At 40.2% G+C, this 24,344-nt stretch overlaps 1 protein-coding gene across 7 annotated transcripts in view; it reads left to right on the top strand.

The window, feature by feature from the left end:
- Positions 1-24,344, top strand: part of Adamts3 (ADAM metallopeptidase with thrombospondin type 1 motif 3) — a 281,816-nt gene that overhangs the window by 132,470 nt on the left and 125,002 nt on the right. For all 7 annotated transcript variants that reach the window (XM_063240532.1, XM_063240531.1, XM_063240534.1 and 4 more), the window contains one exon: positions 4,772-4,928. In XM_063240532.1, coding sequence (XP_063096602.1) covers positions 4,772-4,928 — 157 coding nt within the window. The remainder of the gene's footprint in view (positions 1-4,771; positions 4,929-24,344) is intronic.

Here is a 24,344-nt window from a genome sequence, read left to right as displayed (position 1 = left end):
CTGTAGTTTGCAGCATCTTTTCATATAGTTTTTCATCAGAATGCTATTAAATACAAATTTTGTACCAGCTGCTCTGCTGATGCTTCAGGGTTAAAAGGCAATAATTAAGATGGATGCCTCCACTTCAGGAGGCAAACACAACCCTGAAATGTGGATTAAAGGCTTTGAGAGAAAAGTATACATTGCTGTAAGTTAGAATGATTTGCTAAGAAGGGCCCTAGTTTAGGTGAGGCACCTAATTCCTGTGGGGAAAGGTGGCAAGAGAGTACTTTTAAAGAAATAACATTTCAGATAGCCACTGAAACAAGCTAGCCACTCTAGCTCTTTCCAGTTGCTGAGACAGAATACCTGGCACCCACACCTTGAAGAAGGAGAGGTTTATTGTGGCTCACCGTTTCCCATGGGGTCAGTCCACAACTGGCTGACTTCAAGGCAGAAATGGTATGGAGGAAGAGCCTGGGGGAAGGAGGCAGTCAGGAAGCAGAGAGAAAAGTAAGGAACTGGGGACAAGAGCCTACTCTTCCAGGTCCCTCCCTCAGTGACAGTGGTTTCCATCTAAACCATGCTACCAGTGAAGTGGGAAGTGTCTCTAAGCTGGATAAACAGCATTTGAAAGGCTTGAGGCTTCAAGGAGCTTGGACACGCCAAAGGAAAGACAGGGCAAGACGGAGCTCTGAGGCTGCTGAGTGCAGGGTGACGTGACGGTACCACGGGAGACGAGGCGCCCAGGCGATCTCGCGGTGCGAGGCCTTGTGGGCTGTGTGATAAGTGTGGTTTTAGTGCAGTGGGAATTGAAGTGTTTTAACAGAAGAGTGACATGTGCTTCTCTGAGGTTGGAACTTCCATCTGTTCATCTAAATCTGTTTGTCTCTCTTTGCTGGGCACACAGCCAGATTACATTTCCTGGCCTTCTTCATGGTTGGCTGTGAGCCATAGAATTGTATCCTACCCAGCGAAAGTCACAAATGGTAAATATCATGATTAGGGCTGGCATGTAAGACTCTCCCATGTTGGCTTCACTTTTCCCTTGCTGCCTGGCAGGACTGGGTACCCACCCATGTCTATGCCCAAGTGGCAGACTCACTGATGGGTGCTTGCTTCACCGGATGGAGCAGAACTGCCTTCTGGCCAACCTGAGCTGTGATATATGCAGAAAAAGAATAGTTTCTGTTTTGAGCTTCAACATGCTCGGTCATTTTGATACCACATCCATCAAGTTTTTTCAGATTTATGATCATTTGTAAAGACTGTTAGCTGCTGAGCACTGCAAGGACTGGAAGTGTGAACAAGGCCAGTGGCCGAAGGCAGGGTGTGCTGGGCTGTGTGCTGGGGAGATATCGGTTGAAATAGAGGTCAGATGATTTTGGATGAAAAATCACTAACTCCTATTGACATTTTCATCATGAGATGGGAAATCTTCTGTATCTCAGCCCTGTGTCATTTGCTTTCTAGATATTCCATAGCATAGCTCACTGAAGACCGTTAGGCATGTATTTTCTAGTTTGGAGAGACTTAATCAACTGGAGGGCAGGTGAACTATGTTTTTTCAGATTTCTTATTTTCTGTAGTGTCTAACATTGCTTTATATTAGGTAACTTTTTCATTAAACTCAATGAAGGAGAACAGATTCTCTGATTTTCTGCCCATCCAGATTGTGTGATCCAGTGTCTTTACTCTACTGAGTTACTGTAGAAAAGATCTCAGCCCGAGTACTTTGTAAAGGAAAGAAGTTTGCTTAGGTCATAATTCTGATGGTGATAAAGTCCAAAGAGCTTGGTGCCAGTGTCTGGTAAGAGGGCTCTGACTGTGTCTGATGGTACAGCCCAGGAAGGGAAACCCCTAAGGTAGAAGAAGCTGAACCTGTGGGTCTCCTCTCTGTAACAGCCTACTGTCGCAGGGACTCACTTGGTTCTAGGAGAGCTGGAGCACGTTCCTCCTGTGCTCAGGGCTGCTCAGCTGGGAGGAGGCCTGACCTTGTGAAGCCCCACTACCTCCAAATACTGTTAGAGTGCCCTCCATACTTCCCCAAGCTCCTCTGGAGAGCATGTCACCCAGGAAACCATGTCACCCAGCCCCCGCCTTGCCACTAATGTGGCCTTACGCTGATAAATGTACTTTGCTATCTAACAGAAATTTTAGTTGTATCAGATTTTGTTTTACCTGTGATTTAGAGAGGACTTGAATGTTTGCTTACAAAGTGTGGAGAAATAATTCCCATAGATGGGGCTGGGGATTTGGCTCAGCGGCATAAACGCCTGCCTTGCAAGCAGGCAGTCGTGAGTTCGATCCCCGGTACCAATAAAAACGAAAAAGACAAAAAAAAATAATAATTCCCATAGTTGCATGGACTCATCCTCATTGTCCACTGTCACACTGCTGCCCAGTGCTGAGTGTTTACACTCAGAGACCAGGAGGCATCTGGGGGAGTCACTGGGATCTGTGAAAAGTGTCAAGAAATGAAGTTTCTGTAATTCAGGTGAACAATGAGGTTTGTGACTGAGAAGGATGGGGGAAAATTGTAAATGACTACAGTATAAGACAACTGAATATATTTGGGACTAAGCAAGAACTGAAAGATGAATAATGAATCCCTCATGCTGATAAACTTCAACTTATACATGTAAAAATGAATCAGTAGACTTCATTAAGATAAACGCAATTAATGCCTCCGGCTGCCATCACATGGTGTTGCTGATGGGATGTTTTCACCTGGAACAAAGTGCCGTTTTATTAACTGGTGTATTTGCTGCCTGTGTGTCGAGTTTGGGTGGATTTTATGGAGATTATGAACTCATCCATGATGTACATAGGACAAAAAAACCGACTGGAAATTACTGGTAAAAAAGATGTAAGAATATTATCACAGTGTTAAAGAAACTAAAATGAAAATTAGTGTGAGAAAAATTGTGGAAATCACATTTGTGGAGGAGATAAATCCAGCTCTGAGGAGGGCAGAAGTGGCAGGCCCACCGCAGCTTTTAGAATTCTCAGTGTGAAGGGTGGTGACGGATGAAGAAATAAAGACACAAGTCAGGAAACAGAAAGCTGAGGTCAGGGGGAGGCCGTTCTCCGGATGGAAGAAGAGGAACTGCTCCCCACTGCAGCACATTCGCATACACACTGGGCAGGTTGATGTCAGGTGACACCCTCTGCTGCCAGCCTTTGCCTGGCTTGCCTTGCTGACCTAGCTTCTCTGGGCTGCAGCAGCCTGTTCACATGCCTCGCCCTGGACATTCTTTGTTTTGCGGACCAGCTTTGTTTCAGCCCTGCACGTGTGATCCATATGCAGCTTATGTTGCTCCTACAAAGAGTTGATGCCGCTTGTGATAACCACTGTGCATTGCACAGTGCAAGAGTAGGTGAGAGGTGATTAGCAGCTGAGGCAGTTCCACTGGTTGAAGTGCACATTTGGAAGATCAGCGTTACTGTTAATGCTGCTGACACACTGCACTTTATTTCTTTTACATGAAAGTTGTTCTGGAGGGTGAGGACCTGCTATGGTGATGCTTTCCTGCCTGGTGTTCCATGAGAATAAGTGCGTTTGTGAAGATAAAGGGAAGTCAAGGACCTCAGTAAACAGTTACCACTTACTTTACTATCTGACATTTATTTCCAAAATAAATACAGTTCACACACTAACACGTGATTGCCTTAGCTTTGCCTTCAAACAAATGTATTGATTTTTAAATTAATACCGTATGTCCACTTATGGTCTTTAAATCAGAAATATTAGCTGAAACTGTTGGACTGGGACACACAGTTGATATTTAAGGAAGAACACATTTTAACCAAAACCGTTAATTGTCTTCAGCTGTAATACTACGGGGATTTAGCTTAGTAGTGTAAGCACCTGCCAAAACCTACACATAGTCTTGATGTTTTCTGAAAAATGAAAGGATAAAGTAGCATTAGAAGATGACAACCGATAGACTGATAGAAGAAACTCAAAATGAGAATAAACTTTTTTTGCACCAGGAATTGAACTCAAGGACCTTGCACTTACTTGCCAGGAAAGCACTCCACTGCTGTGTTATATCCAATCCCAGCAAGGATAAGCTTTAACGTGTGAATAGATGTAACTTGGTGGTGGTGGGAGGATATATGTATATGTATAATCACAAAGTTACATTAAGATAGCAAAAATCTATGTTCTTCAAATTGACAAGTATTTGGAAGTGTGAGGTTTCTACAGACGCTTACAGATTATTTAAAGATTGATTGGGAACTCATTTCTCTCATACCGTATAGTTGTCGAGGGAGAAGTCAGTGATTCAAAAAAAATGCTGAAAGAGCACAAGCACCTCCTTGGCAAGCACAAGGAGTTCAGTCCCCAGACTCCCCCCTCCCCAAAAAGCTTCAAGAACATGAGCAACAGCTTAACACTGGGTTACCACAAGAACTTGGAGATGGTTTTTGAGTTTGTATGTTCCATAACATTTCTTTTGGAGATAAAACTTCAAGTAGAATATATAAGAAAATTTTTTTTGCAATCTGATGAAATCTACACATTGTGTGATTGTACTATGACCTTATGTAAATTTTGTATTCTACTGTATGTAAGCCTTTTCATTATTGTCATATTATGAGTTTCTGCATCATTTGAATTGCTGATACTTGATAATAACTTAAACACTTTTAATTGATACCAAATATGGAAAGAGAAAATAGTTTTCACAAATTATGTTGTCCTTTGACAACACAAAATATGTTGTACTTGTGAGCTGAAGATGGTGTTTATTCTTTACATTAACACATTTTATGCTCCTCCTAGGCTGGAATGATAAAAAGTGATAATGAAGAGTATTTCATTGAACCCTTGGAAAGAGGTAAGCAAATGGAAGAAGAAAGAGGGAGGATTCATGTTGTCTACAAGAGGTCAGCCGTAGGACAAGCACCCGTGGACATGTCCAGAGACATCCACCTCAAAGGTAGGCACTCGTGACGAGGTGTAACATTGATACAGGTTAAGATACCTGGGAACCAGCCCTACAGTGAGGTACAGAGCTGTGCTATCATGTTCTTGTCTGTAATGGGAAGGTATTTATAAATCGTGAAATAGGCCTTTTTCTTTTTAAAATGAATAGAAGAGTGTATGCATGTTATGGGTATTATTTTATTCTAGAGCATTACTATATCACTAATATATTACTTATAATTTCCTTTAAAAGCCTCACCTGAAAATGTTTTTCTCACTTATGTTAAAATTGAAAAATACACTCTACAGTGGTATCTACATTATGGATTATTTGTGTTATTTAAAATGTTCTTAAATGAGATATCTTGGTATGGCAAAGAGCTGCATTTTAAGAGTAGGGCAATAGATGCATTTAAAAATAAACTGTGTTATTTGACTTTAAGGTCTGTTTGTGAATTCTTTTTTTTTTATTCAAAGGACACCTAAGTTCAGCTTTTCTTAGAATTTTATAAACAGGTACCACTGAAGTCATGGAAATCATGCCACATGAAAAATTTCTGTGTCAATGAAACCTGGAAATAAATTGACATTAAGGGCATATTCTTATATATTTGATACAGAAGTTTCTATTCAGAAGAAAGGAAATTTGGAAATTTTATTTTTCACCAGTTTTCTAAAGTTTGTATTACTTTTGCTAGCTCAACCCTGTGGTTTAAGGGACTTCCCTAAGGAAGTATGAGATACACGAAGATGTTAATTTGGCCACAGTTTGTCTGCTAGCTTGCCCCTGGTGAGTTGCTGCCTACAGACTGGTTTTCCTGTTGCCCTCACTTCCCGTTTTCTGCACTAATGGAAGAGCATTCTTTAATATACACTTAGCACAATCTGAACAATTTTGAACAAAATTATTAACATGCTGTTTCCCACTTGAAAAGCATGTTAGTAGAAGCAGTTTATGAAATGCGTGCCTGATTTTGAGAGCCACTCTGGGTTTGAGGTGTGATGAGCATCACAAGGGTCCTGGGCAGAGCCGTGACTCACCTTCCACGGCTCTGAGACCCTGAGTGTATCTGCCTCTCCGTGCCTTAACGACTTCATCTATGAATAGAAAATCAGGTACACTGCACCAGAAGCAACGTATGCAAAATGTTATGTAGCCTTTAACAGAAGCAGGTACTTAATTAGAATGAGTGATTTATTATTTTATTAATGAGTAATAACAGTTATCTTGCACACAAATGTTTGTGCTAGAAGTTCTGTTAAAGCTGAATAGTTACATGTTGATTGCCTTTATATTGTGAATATGTCAGTCTTAATTCTTGGTTTCATTGTAATGTTTTAAAAATTTAATTCTACATGAGAAGACTGGTTATGCTGGGGGTAGGGTAGGTGGTAGGTTGCAGCGCTTTTTCTCTTCGTCTTGGTTGTTGAACATTATTAATGTTGGATTTAATTTTGGGGGGGCGGATGCCGGGTGTTGAACTCAGGGCCTTGTTCTTGCCAGCAGGTGCTGTGCCACTGCGCTGTGTCTCTGGCCTTGTAAAACTGTGGTTTGCCTGCCTGGTGCTCTGTGCAGAACCAGATGGCAGCTGTCTGGAGCTGCCCTTGTTTGGTGTCATTCCCCCGTTACCCATCTTGGCCCCCGCAGGGATCTCTTTCTACAAATAGTGGCCCTTGCACTGCCCATTAGTTTGGTATTTACAGGAAAGAGAAATTTTTCTTAGAGAAGAAAATTTCAAGAAACATTATTTTTAGTATCTGTTATAGTTTTAGAAAATAGAATAGGGGAAATGATTTAGTAGTCAAGGTATATAAAATTTAAAAATTGCACAGAATTAAGGAAATTTGGGACATTATTGTAGGAAATTATTCAAAATATCAGTTCCAGTGGCAACTACATGCTCAGTTTACAATAAGCATTAGTTTTAAGAATGCAGATGCTGAAGGCTGCATGTTATGGTTTTCAATCATCAGCAGAAATTGCCTTATAGTAAAAATAGGCCACAGCCTAACTAATACATTTTGAAAAGGTTTTCAGCAGTCAGAGACCAAACTAAATGAAGTTTCTTTGTAAACTATCAGTTACCTTAAAACTGGAACCAAAATGAAATCACTTGGTTCTTTCAGAATATTGTAAGAAATGCCTTAATAAAGACTTAATGATCTTTATTTTTCTTATTTATGAAGTTCTAATTGAATTGTGTGGCTACTAATATCAACTTATCTTTTTTGGAGAATCTGAAATTGTAACCATTTAAGTTAAAAGTTCTTTCTTCCCTCTAGTGTAAAAAGAGATTCAGGTTAACAACTTTAGGTGCCAAACTATAACTTTTAATTTCTTCTTTCAGGCCTGAGAGTTCTGCTATTCCATAGACTAAGTATATTCCAAGTATAAATCAGAAATATATTTTTTAATGTATTGTGTTATTAGAACATGTAAAACTCAACAGCCTAAAGGTACCTTCTTAAGATTAGGCATGTATATCAATTTATGAATGAAAGCTAAAGCATCAAGTAAACTAGTGTTTTATTTGGTATGCTTGTTTTAGGAAACATATGAGGTCTTCCTTTAACGAATTAGGTTAAAAGGAATAAAATATATAAAACTGAGACTTGCCTAGAAAGAAATATATTAAAGAGTTTAATCTATCTTTATAAGAGTTTTCTGACTGCAGCTTGTCGGGAGGAATACTGATCACTGAGGACCACTCCTGACCAAACAGGGTGTCCTCAGTGCAGCCCCTGTGAATGCGGTCACAGTCACTGTTGGAGCCTGGGTGCATTTTTTGCTGTGGTAGTTTGAGTGCTTGGAATGCTGTAGATTTGCAGGTCTGTAGGACGCTGCACTAGATGAGTAGTACTAAGGTGAAGCATGGGAGCTGAACAGAATAGAGCCTGAGAGCGGATTACAGGGCTTTATGATGCAGCAGATGTTGGGGACAGGAAAAGAGCAGAAAGAAAGAGAAATGAGGCAAAGGGAGAAATCAAGGTGACTCAGTTCTAACTTAGAAGAATAGGCAGTTCTCTTCCAGAATTAGATTTTATGAAACAAGCAACAGAAATAAGCTTATTGGAAGATAATACACAGGTGTGATCTTGGCTATAACAGAACCTGTGTAGTGTTTCACAGTCACGTCCTGGGGATGGTGTGTGAGTGTCTTATGCAGGCAAGGCTGAAGCCAGCGTGGCAGGTGCGGGGAGTGTGCTGTGGGTGACTGGAGTCTCTGTTTTGCCTTCTGGCTGCTCTTTTCCATGCATATCACTGAGAATCTGGAGGTGTACACTGTACAGAATTGAGAGTCCGTAAGGATATCTTCTACCTACCACTTCAGGTAACAGCGTTATGTGCTTACAATAAAATTTAGAAACAAGATAAAGACTTGCTTCTCCTACCCCCAAGAACACTAAGCTCCCAGATAAAAGCACATTTTTCTAGTCCTGTCCTTTAAGAATTTTCACCTGAGTTTCTAGAAAAGTCATAGCTCTTGAATTTGTGAGGTACATGGTGTGATTTGATAGCAAGAGAAAAGCCCTCAACCAATTCAGTGCACAGCATAGATTCTCTGTCCCTTGTCCTTAACAGGGAAGTAACTAGTACTGTCCCAGATGCAAGGCTGCACAAGACGACTCTGGTTTCTTGTGGTGGTGGGAGTCATGGTGGGTAGAGCTGCCAGGGCCAGGGCCAGGGCTGGAAGGCAACAGCATCTCGCCATGCTGCTAATGGAGGAACTGGGCTGCTTCATTGTAGCCAGAGGTCTTGATTTTTTTTTCTCTGATTTCTGCCCGAATGGTAAGAAATCAGATCTATTTTAGACAGCTTAGTTGAGACAAACTTATTTTCTATTTGATGTGGTATTTAATTGGTAGCTTGTAAAGTGCATTTCCATTAGTCATCATTTGTCTAAACAGATAAAAAACAAGATATGCCTCTGACCACTCTCACAGTGTCCACACTGTTTGCTCTGGGGACTCTGCTTTGGGGCCGTGGGACTGTGCTTGCTTCCAGCATTGAGCTTTTCACATTTTTTGTTGACCTGCTAGGCCCTTGGGCTTCTTCTGCCTTCAAACTGCAAACTGTTCATTCACCAGAAGCGTGATATTGAAGTAGTTTTTGTAATTACTTCCTACCAGTGGGAAACGAGGAACAGTAAGGCTTTTTCTCCTGGCTTCCTTTCAGGATTTTCATTTTCCTGCAGGAACCCAAATGCTTGTGTGGCTGGTGTGGTTGTCATGGTGCTGTGACGGGATGTCTGTGTCCCAGGTGGGAGACATGGGGAAGTCAGAAATTACTTAGGAGTTGCTCCTGGTTGCTGAGGAATGAAGGGTATGAAACAAGAACCAGAAACATGGGGGCCAGGGAAATATCTCAGAGGCACAAGCACCTGCCTGGCAAGTGCAAGGTCCTAAGTTCAATTCCTGGTACCGAAAAAAGAAAAAAAAATGAAAAAAACAAAAACAAAAAACCCCAAAAGAATCAGAAAAATGGGGAGACTATTTTACTTTAGCTATGGTAAGAAGTTTCTAGGTACAGAGTTTTTCTGCGAATCCACAGACATTTAGGGGCTCACTGTTTTGGAAAGTTCTACTGACCTGTAAGACCTGATCAAAGAAGATCATTGGTGGGCTTTTTAATGCCCCCAGCCAAAAAATATAAACTAATTTTGGCCATTATTTCTTAGTATATGAAGCATGGATTGTAACATTACTAAATATTAATGTATTAGTAGTCTTAGGAATGTTTCACAGCTGTATCATTCTGCTTATAATCTCCTATGAAGATCAGCGAGGCTGCTTCTATTGGATTCATAGGGAGATACTAATCATATAAATGGAATTTTTTTCTGATTTAGTAAAAATTAAAGTCTGCATTTTTATAACAATTTTTGACAAAAATGAAAGCAGTATAAAGATTTTATTTATGACAAAATAATTAGAAATAGGAAACAGTGTGAGTTGAAGGGTGGCTAATGTAAAATAGAGTTAATACCTTTTTATTTTCTCAGTAAAACACAGAGAACTATGTAACTACACAATACTGCATAGAGACTTCAGGGCTCAGGGTTACTACTTAGTTATCCATGTGACACTAACAGAAAGAGAACGAGGACATTTTACAGACTGAAGAGAAGGGGAGGACAGGGAGTGTCGATGAGGGTAAAAGGCTGATGTAGCTATTGATTCACTGATGAAACGGTTGCCTTCTCAGAAGCAGCTATAAACATTATCAGTTCATGAGGTAGCGTACTACAAAAGTTTCTTACCATTTAAAATATATTTGCTGTTTTTGAATATAAAATATATGATATTTAATACGTTAGGCATTTTGTTGTACTCCAGACAACTGCTTTTGCTTTGGGGTTAACTGTTTGTAGTAGAATATACTCTACATTTTAACTCTGCCTATGAAAGCAATGGACACTGCAAGGCTTAATCTGTACTCGTATTTCCTTTGAGAGACAGTGATTCATATTCCTAAGTGGGAGCCACTTGTGTAAGGAATCCAAATATTTCTAGAAGTTTTCTAATGTTGTTTCATCATTTCTGCACTTACACAAACATTTTTTTAGGCAACATAACTTATTTTTTTAGGCAACATAACTTACTATAAATTGGATGTTACTTATTTTTTGTTAGTGTTTTATTTTTATTGCTGAGTTATCAGACATTAATTTTAAAAATGTAAAGTTTACAAACCAGGGCCATGCTGTTCACTCCTGAGCACGCACAGTGGGTGTTTGCTGGATCATGTGGCGGCTCTATTTTGAACTTTCTGCGGTCGCTCCATACTGTTTTCCTTAACGGCTGCATGAGTTTCTGTCTGTATCAACAGTGTAAAGAGATTCCTTTTTCTCCATATTCTTTTTATTTTTTTGTCTTTTTGTGACAGGGTCTCACTCAGGGTCTCAGGATGGCTTTGAGCTGGCTTTGTAGCCCAGGCTGGTTTCAAACTTGCAATGATCCTCCTCCCTCAGCTCCCAGTGCTGGGATTGCAGGAGTGTGCCACCACAGTGGCTCTCCACTTTCTTGACAACTGTTCTTTTCTCTTTGCTTCCCTTCCATGCTCCCAGCCTTCCTCATGAGAATCACATGAACAGGTACCTGCGGATATCTCCTTGTGGTTTTGATTTGCATTTGCCTGAGGCCTAGTGACATTGACTGTCTTTCCATTTACCTGTTGACTATTTGTGTCTCTTTTTGAGAAAGGACTTGATACCTCTTTGCCCATTCTTTAATCTATTTGGAGGTATTTGCTTCTAAGGTACTTACCTTATATATTTTGGATATTAGCCTCATCAGACAAATGAAGATCTTCTCATCCATTCTGTAGGTTGATCTTTCACTCCATTAATTTTTCCTTTTACTATGTAGAAATTTTTAGTTTTAAAAATTTAAAAAGTCCCACTTGCCTATTTTTTGCTTTGTTTGTTTGTGCCCTTGGCATCTCATATAGTAAATTATTGCTGGGAGCAGTGCCATGAAACTCTTGGTGTTTTCCTTAGGAATTCTATAGTTTCATGTCATATGATTAAGTCTTTAATCCATTTGGAGTTAAATGTTTGTGTAAGTGTCCAGTTTTATTCTTTGCATGGGAGTGTTCAGTTTTCCCAGCATTACTGTTGAAGATATAGTTCCTATTGTATATTCTTGACAACCAGGATTTAGTACGTGCTTTTTTTTCAGTTCTTTATTCCATTCCATTGGTCTGCATATGTTTTCATTCTGGTATGATACCATTTTAATTATTATAGCTTTGGAGTATATTTTGAAGTCAGATAGTATAATTTTTCTAGTCTTACTCCTTTTTATTTTCTTCCTCTTTTTTTTTTCTTTTTGGCTATGTAGACCCTCTGTGGTTCTATAAGAATTTTAAGATTGTCTTTTCTATTTCTGTTACAAATATGCTATTATATTTTTGAGAGGAATTGCAGTTGAGTCTGTAGGTTGTTTTGAACAATGTGTGCCTTTTAAGTTTTTAGTGTGTGAACACTGAATGTTTCTCCTTTATGTCTTCTTTGTCCTTGATGAAACATTCCTACGTCCTAATTATCTGTTTCCTTTCCTCTTTTGTGCTCTTAACTTATGACTTTTCAGCTAGCCCTTGGAGATGATTAGTAAGTAGGTCCTCTCTGCACAAAGACAAGGAAAAATAAATATTATATTTTCTGAATACCATCGTTTTTGCAGTTACTTTTGTGGAAACCTATATATAAAACAGTTGCTGAAAGATTTCTTGTTGGACTATTTCTGGTTTTTTTTTGTTTTGTTTTTTTTGCTTATGTAATTTGAAAGGAATGACAGGATTCAAATACAGAATGACAAAGGACAAAGAACGGGGTTACAATGGGTTTGATGTTAGAAAAGATACTGTTCTCCTTTATAATTCAAGCACTATGATTTATTTTTACCTGATTTGTAACCTAAAACACATTGGAAATATGCCTTGGACATCCTGAGTCACTAGAAGAACATTGAACCTTTCCATTTTCTAATACCTCTGTGTCTAAACTTAGGATCTTAATCCTGACAGTTTTTTTCTAATATATGGAAACCTAGAATTTTGTGCCAGATTCCACAGAATTTTAGATGATTAAAATAATAATCAACTTTGTTTTCTTTATGAATATTAAAATTTTTTATTAACATTACTATGAATTACTGAGAGATTTTATGTAAATCTTAGAATATATAGGTTTAGGTATATATAGAATATTTGGTAGTCACTCTGAGCCGAGGCCAGTTATTTTTTCAGATTTGCTAACCTTCCATCTAGAGGTGGAACACTGGGGTTGACAGTGAGGGAAAGGCCATGTCCAGCCTTCCGCTAGTACAAAGAGAGGCCATTTGTTTTAGCATTCTTCAGTGCTTGGCGGTGATAAGGGAAAACTAAGGCCAGTCATAATGGCGTTCCCTGCTGTGACCACCCAGATCTAGTCACTGACGCTTACAGAACTGAATTAGAGTAGAGAGGTCAGTAAACTAACGGGAATGGGAAAGCTTGAGGGCTCAGTGCTGTCCTTTGAGGGCATGTTTCAGCTTTTCAGTTACGGGATCTAAAGGAGGAAATGGGTATCAACAGTTACTCTAGGAAGCATACTTTGCTCAGTGTAAGGCCATGTGGTGTGAAGATGAAACTGTGTGCATTTTGTGTCCGTCTCTGCTCCACACCCACGCCAGACCTTAGTGGACATTTTTATTTAAGGTGTTTCATAGCAATGAAAGAGTCCAAATGTGTTAAATTTCTTAAGAGTTACAAGTAACCAAGGAAATCCAAGACTGGAAAACCAAGACTCTTTAAATGGTGATTCTGTTCTGTTTAGCTAATTTTAAAATGAAATTGTCAGTCTTGGTCTTTATAATACTAAATAAATAATCTAAGTGTTGCCTTTTGTGCATACTAGGCCATTTAACATGTATCTCTTCACTGACTTTTTGTCATTTGCCATGTCACAGAGAAGGGAAAAAAAAATAACATCTCAGCTAATTCATGAGAAAACTTCAATATTTATCAGAGAAGGAGTTGGTAACCATGGTTTATACATTCTAAATCTATGAAGACATCAGGCTAAATTACTAGTGATACATTGTAGACTTTGTAAGAAAATTATGCTATGCTTATTGGGTACTTAATATGTGCGCTATCAAATAGTAAAGGATAGCTCAAGAAAGGTTGGTTAAAAACAATGAAAAACAATTATGCAACTAGTTTCATAATGTATTTGATCTAGAAAAAATATATAATGTAATATTTGATCTACATTATATATATATATATATATATATATATATATATATATATATATATGCAATTTTAAAGATACCAGTGAAAATTGAACTGTTTGAAGGAGTTCAGATGGGTATTAAAGAATATCAGGGTTTTGAGATAATATAATTACTGCAGAGGAACCAGGCTCTTTATAAGAAAAAAAGACAAATGTTTAGATAGAGACCTGCTGGTGATAATATACTGATAGAATTACTGTTACTGAGTCTTTTTAACCATCTGTTCACAAAGATGCCTAAAAATGTTACGGCATTCAACCTGATCTATTCAGTATCTCAAGTGGTTTCTGAGGTTTAGCCCATGGTTGTCTGACTCTGCGGTGGAATGGGGTGGTGGAAAGGCGGGCAGGACGGCCTGGCTGGGGAAATCTGCTTTCCCACGTCAGCCAGGAAGCGGAGCGAGAAGACCTGGGACAAGAGTACTTCCTTCCCAGGCACAACTGGGAACCCAGTCTCTGAACCCAGGAGACTTCGTGGGTCTTGGCTTTGCCTTACCCTTCTTCTCTGTGACTCCTATCTTAACTCTAAGGACGTGGCTCTTACTTGGATTTCTTTCTTACCCTTCTTTTATGCAGGTTTCTTCTATGCACGTCTTTCTGAAGTTCTGTCTTTTTCTGAGACTTTGTGCCGTTGGTGCTTTGGTGGTGAACTGCACAAGCGTATGAACTGTTGTAGTGCTGCTGTTCGGAGTGTCCACCTCCCTGGTCTTTCTTCCAGGACAGGAGAGCCCCACTTCTTTCCGCCTGCCGGGGGTGGCCTCTGCCCAGCTGGCTCACACTGAGCGTGTTTCTCACCACTCATCGTTTCCTAACCTGCCTCTTGCTCTTCTTAATTCCACTTTCTGTAAAGAGCGAAACCCACCCAGGTACCCCTTGGATTTTCTTTCCTTGTCTAGTTGTTAAGCTTTCTGGATCCACCAGTTTTGTATCCTGATTGTTGTTATTGTCCGTCCCTGTCATTTCTGCTCCTGTTCAGAGCCTAATTAATTTTTTGTAGAACGCCACAGCAGTCTCCTGACTCTTTCTAATTCTAAGCCTGTCTCTCTGCTCTGGTTTATAAGAGGTTACTAGACTTTGTGAATTGTGTCCTCATATCACATGTGTGTGTGTTCACACATGCAGATGTGTTACTGTCATGTATACCCTGTCGGACATTTACATTACACATCATAGAACATATAAATGACAGAAATTATAAGGAATATAATAAAGATAACTACAGAAATTCAATTTTTCCTCAATATTCCAGTAAATCTTTTTATACACATTTGCAGAATAAGTACCTTGCTTTTAATTGAAGTCATAGCGAAGTTAACCTGAGAGACTATATGTCATTCTTAAGTGGTTTTCCACTCCCTACTGGATAAAATAGACCTCTTCTTCGCCTCGCTCTCCATGTCCTTGACCCTCTCAGTTGACCTGGGCTGGCCTCTCCTCACCCATCAGTGACACCCACTTCAAATTCACCATTCTGAACCTCAGTTTCCCTGAACTCTTGAATGTCCTAAGTACACTTTCTCACCTGATCTCTATGTTCTTCGCCACATTGCACTGTACTCTGTCCCTTTGGGGATGATAGAAGGCATCCCCAGATCTTATTTTACCAGACAGACACTATGTTGTTGTCTTGAAAAGGAATCAATGTTTGCCTTGGATCTTGTGTGATCTGTAAGGCAGGGGTAAAGTTTTTCTCGCTACTGAGGACCAATGAACAAATTAAATCTCTGACACAGAAGGTTTCCAATTTTAAGTCATATACACTACTTATTTTTCTAACCTTATCTAATATTTTCCTTTGCGAAAAATGAAAATTTTATTTTCCTTTAAGTTACTAATTGGTGGTAATTTAAGGAAGATTTGCTTTTTCATAAATAACAGTGCATATAATTGAAGAAGAATGTACTAAAAAGCAGGTTGGGGAGAAAATTTGAAAGTATTTTGAAAACCTTCAGTTTTTTAAATTCATTATTTATATGAAGACTTTCCAAGAAAACTTGCATAGAATTTTCCTTTTCTAGTGAAATTGGGTTCTATAAAAGTTTTTTAGTCTGAGTGAGAGTCCAGAACTACAAACTCTTTGAGTTTATGTCTCAGTTTTCTGTGTATTTGCATATGTGAGTCACCTCTTCTCTCCAGAAAGTATTTAAAAATTTTCAAAGGGATTGATGATTTAAAAACTGTTGAGAAATAACTGTCCTCAAACTACTACATGTTATTTGATTGATTTAATTTGCCACTTAAAGATAGAAAAAGAAAAGAAACAGTATAAGAAACTGCTCTTACTTGTGTAATGGCATGTTGTTTATGAACTGATGGATTTTTATTGTCAGAATTGTAATGGAATAACACGAATAGCTCATTTAAAAAGCATCATATTTTGTTCCCCTTTTGAGTGTGTGAATAAAGTTGCTCCCGGGCAGTAGTATTTGGTAAACTTTAAAATACGGGCTTTGACGGGAGCAGAAGGTTCTAATGTGATTTCATTTCAGCAATACAGAAGGTATCACTGGAGCAGAATGCCGCATCGCCACCTCCGTGGGCAAGGTCCCTGTGTTTGGACGTTCGGCAGGTGTGTGCCGCAGCAGTGGAAACGCTGTGGGTGCGCAGGGTCTTCATGATCTCAGCTGCAGTGGGTGGAGGCGATGACATCACTGTTGCTGCCTGACCTCGGAATCCTGGCCAGAGAGGAGCCATGAACTTAGACAGCTTCTTTGTGAGACACAGTGGAAAAAGAAATACACACATAGCTCTCCCTTGAGTTGTGGCAAGCTTTGTGACTCCTTTCTTAGCCCTTTGTGAAAGCACATGAGGGGACATGTAGGAGATTAACCCTCTTCACATTTCTGTAAGAAATTAAACAGATGCAAAGCAGCCCCCTCCTGCCTTCCTCGGGTTGTGAATTCAGTATTATGGTTGGCAGTGAATTATTTTCAGTTCCCCTGGAGAGACCGGGGCCATCAATAGGCTTGTGAAAGAGGCCTCTAAAGATCTCAGTTGTGGGTTTTCTGGGGCTTTCACTATTCTCCTGCATTATTCCTCTGAAAGAGTCCTTCCAAGAGTGGGGTCAGTCCAGAGGCCTTTATAGTGCCTGAGGTAATCCATCCTTTAATCTCTTCCTTCCTGTGGGAAAATCAGCAAGGGAGAAGAAAAGAGCGAGCTCATATTTACATCCAGAGAGTGCCTGTTTGGGCTGTTTACCTTCAGCCTGCCAGTGTTCTTTGCATGGCTATAGGTTTTCAATTTGGTTTTAAAGAAAAATTGTAAAAATCTTAATATGCATTTTGTGCTGATCATTTTTAATCATATTGTATCATTTTTATCAGGTGAACAGTTAATGTTAATATCCTGGAACTTTAATTCACTAATCCAAGAGATATGTTTTAAAAATGTGCTATTTCATTGTTACAGTGAGACAGTGTCGGGGTCGCTCCCGGCCGGCAGGAAAGACACACGACAAAGTCTGGCGGTGTGCAACCTTGCCTTTATTTGTCTCCGCGTGGGCCCCGCGAGGCCTCCTCTCTGCCACCAGCCCTTTCTCGCCGGTGGACTTTCTCTATCTCTCTCTGTGCTTCTCCCTCGTGGCGGGAGAGGCATTCACTTTTATAGGGTGACAGTGGCCAATCAGTTCAAAGCGCGCGATGCGGGCTGACTGGCTAACATCAGCTGTTGCTAGGCAGACTATCTTACAGAGCGGGTTGTTTAAGTCGCCAGCGCAATCAGGGGGCAGGAAGCAGGCGCCAACTTGACTCACTCGATGGGAGGGGCAATCTAGCTCAGGCTCCGCTCCCACCCACAGGCCCTACGTCCGCCAAGTAAGGCGACCGGTGTCGGCCGCGGCTCCCAACATCAGACAGTCTCTATATTGTTTTGATTTTCTTTAGTCTGAGTTTATTTACATATTATATATAGAAAAGGTTATTTTTCAAATATTTATCAAAATATTATGTTGTATAACAAGATTTAGCTCTTCTGAATTTTTATTTATTTTCACTGTATCTTTTTGAGAGAAGGTTTTATTATACAGTTCAGGGCTGGCCTTGAACTTACTTTGTAGTGTATGCTAACCTTGAATGCATGGCAGTCCTCCTGCCTCAGCCTCCTGAGTGCTTAGGTAACAGGTATGTGCCACCATGTCTGGCCCTGCTCTTCTGAGCTTTTAATGACATTCGTGTGTAACAGTGATTGTACAAGTGATGATTTGCTTTGACAATGGGGTAGTAACTGGTAGTTAAGATGGTAAGGGAAGACTTCTGCTGGATTTTTATTGCTTGATACGTAAGTTCACTTTTGTATTCAGTGTCTTATCTGTATGTTTCTTGAAAATTAAATCAACAAAGAGGAAATTTATCAGTCTGAGAAAAAAAGTGACCAATTTAGTCCAGGTTCTCTCTAGATCTATACAGTAGCATCTCATACCAAGTTCAGTTCATTCTACAAGCTGCACCTTGTAAGGAAGGGATGGTATCAGAAACCATCTGAAGGAAGGGAGTGGGTCTCGTAGGCAGTAAAGAGTGCCAGACTTCCCCACCTAGTTCCTGATTGGTACAAATAGAGTTAACTGCTTCTACTGGCTTTTGAAATAGTACTGTTAAAAAAGTGAAAAACACTTAGTATTTTATTCAAACAGGCCACATAGAATTGACTTTCATCTCCGAACCTTGTTTCTGTTCTCTTCCTTTGGGAAGCGGGCTTGGAGAAAGTTAATGGTGTGCCATAAGCTTCCTTTGTGCCTCGCCACAGTGCCTACATCCAGGTAGAGACGAGGACATTGCCAGGACAGAGCAGCTGAGCCCAGAGTGGGCTATGCTTAGCAGAAGGATGAGACACTCAGGTCTGACCTGAGGCAGGAAGCTGTGAGTAGCCTACCCTCCTGGCAGCCCTACCCTTCCGTGTGTGTGTGTGTGTGTGTGTGTGTGTGTGTGTGTGTGTGTGTGTGTGTGTCACTTGGTGTCCAGGCCAGAGGCACCTTCTCAACAAGCCTGTTCTGGCCCCGCAGGGAGGCAAGCCCATGCTGCCCGAGCTCCTGGGTGCGTGCGGCTGTGGATTTTCTTCCTCAGCATAGGCCTGGCATCTGCAATTCACTCACAGTACAGTTTTCAAGTGAAAGAGTGAAAATGCTTTTTTTGTGCCTGTAAACATAAGGTGGGGGAGGGTGGTCAGCACTGGCTGCTAGACTTTCAAAGGTTCTCTGCACACGTGAGCCCAGGTTTTAGGGTACCTCCATGGTTTTCCTGCATGGCTTCTTCTGCAGCAGCCTGGAGGAGGTTCATCCAGTTTCTCTGCTTCAACAACGGTATGGGTTGTGTTTTCCAGCTTTGCTTTTGTTTTTACCTGCATTATTGAAACAGCTCAATAATTTTCTAGACCCACTTCATTTTAAATAGATTTCCATGCATTTAAACAGTAACTCGTTGCCGTTTTTTATGTCACAAACAGTGGATGTAGACCAGAACTGTGCTTTAACCCTTGCCATGTCTGGTGGCTCCTGCCCAGCCTGCCCTGCCTGCTTGGAATCAGTGTGCGGCCGGCCCTTCCTCTCTGCCCGACCATTGTTTGTGTCTTCAGGGCTTCTACTCCAGCTGCACTGAATTTTTCTCCTGGACTAGCTCTCTTCCTGGTATGTCTTGGAAATGCTATTTCCTTCAACAAAAAGCTTTCTCCTCTTCTGTCCCTTCTTCACTGCCCCTCAGTGTTATAGCTTGGTGTGACCAACACTCATGTAGCCTGGAAGAGAGCTGGTCTACATAAGTAAACACAGACCTGGCATGTTTGAAAAGGAAGTGTAAGAGAGAGGGCTTTCTTTGCTATAACTTTTCACATGCCCACATCAGGGGTGGCCCTCACACCTGAACACAGTATGGCCTATGCAGTCCGGTGGACAGAGTACAGTGAATGAGAAGGTGATTTGTTTTCCTTGTTTGATGTCTTATAATTGTATCAGTCCGGCTTCTGAAGCAGTCAGCTCTTGGGAGCTCACAGCAATTTTCCAATGGGCAGCACATAAAAGCTCCTCAAAAAGTGGACTTTCTGTTTTTTAGCAACCCAAAGAAAAGGGTTCATCACTGGGTAGTGAGAAAGGAATGGCAGTTTATAGGAACTGTTTATATTTATTTATTCCCTAAAAGTAGTTTTCAGTTATTTCTAGAGTGGCCTGGAGAATGAAGCACTTCTGGGACAGGTGATTTTGCTCTGCTCTGGAGAATGGGTGGGCGGGGTGGGGGATGCTGCTGAGCCCTTCACTGGTCCACTGAAGAAAAACGCATGTGCTCCTTCCTGCACAGTGATATTTGCTTTGCCAAAATTATGAGTAATCAGTATAGGAAATGTAGTTATTTGTAGTTGAATATGTTTTTATAAAGTATGAAATAATAGGAAGCAAAATGCACAAAATAAGTGAAGTTAAAACTATAAACTTTGGATCTAGTCTGAGTAGGTCCATACTTCACCTGAATCAACTTAGAATATTCCACGCCTCGGTTCCTGTAAGAGGAGTGGGGAAAATAGCAGCCTCTTCACTGTGTTCTTTTTTTTTTTTTCTTCTTAATTTTAAATAGAATAAAACAAAACAAAACAGATCAGGGTAAAACAATGCAAATAACACAGGACTTCAAGTCAAAACAATAGGAAATCAACAGTGGCTACCATAGTGTCTCTTATTTTTTTCAAAATAGTTGTTCATACCTTTACACACAAGAAGTTAATACAAGGCAAAATAGAATAAAAGCAATCAAGACAAAAGAATGAGAGCCTTACAGGTCTTCAGAACCAAACAGTAAGAAATGAATCATGGTTACCATATTGTCTCTTGTTTATTTCAAAATAGCTGTCCATACCTTCACAAATATTGACATCAAATAACTGAAAACAGACTAAAACCAATCAAAACTAAGAATAAAATCATTATTAGACTTCACAACACAATGATGGGAAATCCGCAACGGCTATGATGATGCCTCATTTTCTTCAGCGTAGCTGTTCATACCATCACACTTACTAAAATCAATTCTTGTAAACTCTTTAGTCGAGATCTAGGCATGTATAAGCCTACACATGTACATCTATCCTTTCTGTATTAGAGGGAAAACAAAACACAACAAAGTATAAGAAAAATAACGAGCAAGAGTCAAGCAACGATAACAAAAAGCCCAAAACAACAATAATGTAGGCTTTCAAAACAAGGTGGTAGGAACATAATTAATTTTGTTGTTTTGCATAGTTATTTTCAAAAGTCTTACTTGAATTACCAGATATAATCATGCAGTATTGGTCTAATCCTACATATTAACTGTTTTATTCCAAGAACTAACAGAATTAGTAGTGCTATCATCTTAGTAACTCTTCACAGTACCATCCCCCCAAAAATAATTAGGAATCAATCTAAAAAAGTACGTAAAAGATCTATTCACTAAAAATTATAGAAAAGAAATCAAAGAGGATCTCAGAAAATGGAAAGGCATCCCATGTTCATGGATAGAAAGAACAAACATTATGAAAATGGCCATCCTCCCAAAACTGTTGTACAGATTCAATGCAATCCCAATGAAAATACCACTAGCGTACATCATAGATTTAGAGAAATCATTTCTACAATTCATGTGGAACCAGAAGAGACCTAGAATAGCAAAGGCAATTCTGGGCAACAAAGGCAAGGCAGAAGGCATCGCAATCCCTGACTTGAAGTTTTACTACAAAGCAACTGTGATAAAAGAAGCATAATAACTGCATGTATGTTTAAGTGTATAATTAGATAACCATATTACTGAGTTTTTTGGATCATAGGACAAAACTGTTTGCACTCTCACTGTTTGATAGTCCACTTTATATGCTTCAATTTTGTAACTTGAACAACTATTTATAAGATGAGAATATGTAATCTATTAACTAGTGATTTCTTTGTATTACTTGTACCCTTCTTCTGTTTTTTTTCTTTTTCACCTTAAATTAAAAAAAAAGCATAATACTGGAATAAAAACAGACCTTAGGATCAATAGAACAGATTAGAAGATGCAAGCACAACTACAAAGACACTCAGCCACCTGATACTTACAAGGGGCCAAACATGTTCACTGGAAGAAATAAGTGGTGCTGCAAAAACTGGCTCTTCATATGCCAAAGTCTAACACTAGACCCATGCCTATCAGCATGTAATAAATTAAATTCAAAATGGATCAGAGATCTGAATATTAAAACAGAAGCACTAAATATGCTGGAAGACAAAGTAGGTGGTATTCCTGAAGACATAGGAGTTGGCAGGAATTCATGAACAAAAACCAAACTTCATGGGAAATACTTCCCAGAATCAACAACTGGAATCTTGTCAAAAGAAAACCCCTGAATTGTGAAAAAATCTTAGTCAGCTGTTACTCAGACAAAGGACTTTTATCTAGAACATATAAAGAATTTTTTAAAATGTCTCTTAAATTCAAAGACCCAATCCAAAAGTGGGCGTTTGAGATATCTCACATGAAGAAATACAAATGGCAAATAAATGCATTAAAAAATGTTCAGCAGCATTGGTCATTAGAGGAATGCAAATTAAAACAACACTGAGAGTCCATCTCACCCCAAAAAGAATGGCCAGGATCAAGAAAACCACCAATAATAAATGCTGGAGAGGCTGTGGGGAAAAAAGGAGCTCTCCTGCACTGTTAGTTACTTTGCAGTTAATGTTTGTATAATATGTAAACAGTTACTTTGTTAGAGTAGTATGTGGAGAGCCTCCATGAGTCACTGTTTAAATACTGGTGTAAGTACAGATTTTCTCTTTTAAGATACCCATTGTTTGTAACCTTCCAAAATGTTTTTTTAAGAAGATTTTAAAAGTCGCTTGATTTGTGACATACTCTGATAGCCCCAAAACAATTCCTGTTAACTATAGGACATTCAGTTTGGTTCAAGCTGTGTCTGCAGTCCATGTTATTCATCATACATTTTGATGAGCAACGATGATCTTTCTCTATGACTCAACAGCTATCAGTATTTTCCCATAGTTTTTGGATCTCTCTGTTTTTTAAAAGCCTAACCATTCATCCATTTCCACCTGAATTTGGGCATGAATTATGCTAATGAATGGTGTGTATTTTTGCCAGGTTTACATATAATATTAGGGTGCTTGCACAGCGAAGAGTTACCATGGCAATCCAGAGACCATTGTCCTCAGAACTGCTGGCAAAGGTGATCTTCCACAGGCACCTGAGAATTTCCACATTGGGGGGTGGGGTCCACATGGTGGGGGGTAGAAAAGAGTACCTCAATGGGCCCAAACTCTGTAAACCACTTGGTTGATGCTGGGCACACACCATCTAGAGTGAGCTGGAACTGTGGTCAATGTAAATACCAGCTGAACTGAATCAGCATGATGCAGAGTGTAGATGAGGACTGTTGCCAGCATAAAAAGGAGATGTGGCGAAGTAGAGCATAGAGTTGTGGGTTCCCCTAAGTGGTGGTGGTGTTTGGAGCCTTTGGTTCTCCTGGAGGAGCTTATCATGCTGGTTCCCCTGATAAGAACTCAGCTGTTATCTTCAGAGGGGCTTGGGACTTTGTCACTGAGAATGGCTGCGGTTCACTTTGGGAGTGCTCTGGTCCTTACCTTGAGCATCACTTCTTGGCTCCAGAGGGGAAGATGTGTGCTGTTTAATTTCCAGAAGCTTGTCATACTGGCTTTCTGATACTATCTCAGCTGTTCTGATCCTCAGAGGAACTCGAACCTCATTGTCGCTGAGGATGGCTGTGGTACTTTTTGGGGAGGCCCTGGTCCTTATTTTGAGCATTGCATCTTGGATCCAGTACAAAGTGCTCAACCTACTGACACAGATCCTTCACCCCCCTGGCATGGACTTTCTAGCTTCTACCCTGGTGCTCCTTGAGGCGGCATGAGAGACCCAGCAGGATAGAGTTGCTGACCTTTGGGCCTTCCTGGCGCAGATCTGTAAAACAGACTTGCATGAGTCATTGTCGTGGGCTCTGGGTTTTCAGCTGAACTCATGCAGGTTATTGCCTTGGGATCCAGGGCCTCTATTAGATTTTCTAGGTCTTTGGTTGTTGTGAACAGATTTCCTGCACTTTATTTGTATTTGACTACTTGGGTGACAATCAAAATAATGCTATAAATTCTGTGTCCTGTGTGGTCTTGCTTTCCTTGCAACCCCTGACTACAACACTCTCCTTCTGGAAATCTAGTTTCACTATGAGCTAGGAACTTTATGACGAGCTATGAGCTAGGACTTTATGACGAGCCCCTCATAAAGTCCTGGACATGGAGTCCTAGTGGGTTTACCAGGTACACAGCCTTTCACATGTGCTGCCAAACACTGTTACAGGTGAAGTGGGGCCTGCGTGGCTCCCCTCGGAGAGGTGAGGTCTGTTGGCTTCCCCTGGACTTCCGTCCATCAGCAGTTTCTGTTTGCCGTTTTTTCTTGGTGTCCTTTCCCTGCAGTAAATCACCATAGTAAGGCTTGGCATGAGCATGGCCACATGCTATATCCTGTGAAGTTCTCAGGAATCCACACCTGGTGCTTCCTGGGGTGCTCGGGCTAGTGTTGCTGCTGATACAAATACACATGTGCATGTGATTGGGACGGAGGCTGAGCTGCTGCCACCGGGAGCCCGAGATGCCACAACTTGTACAAGAAACAGAAAATTAATTTTTT

The sequence above is a fragment of the Cavia porcellus genome, unplaced genomic scaffold (genome assembly GCF_034190915.1).
Source record: "Cavia porcellus strain 051 isolate PalLab524CR breed Dunkin Hartley unplaced genomic scaffold, mCavPor4.1 scaffold_30, whole genome shotgun sequence".
Classification (NCBI taxonomy): Eukaryota; Metazoa; Chordata; class Mammalia; order Rodentia; family Caviidae; genus Cavia; species Cavia porcellus.
Note: the sequence above shows the minus strand (reverse complement) of the source record. Positions and strands in the feature narration are given on the sequence as shown.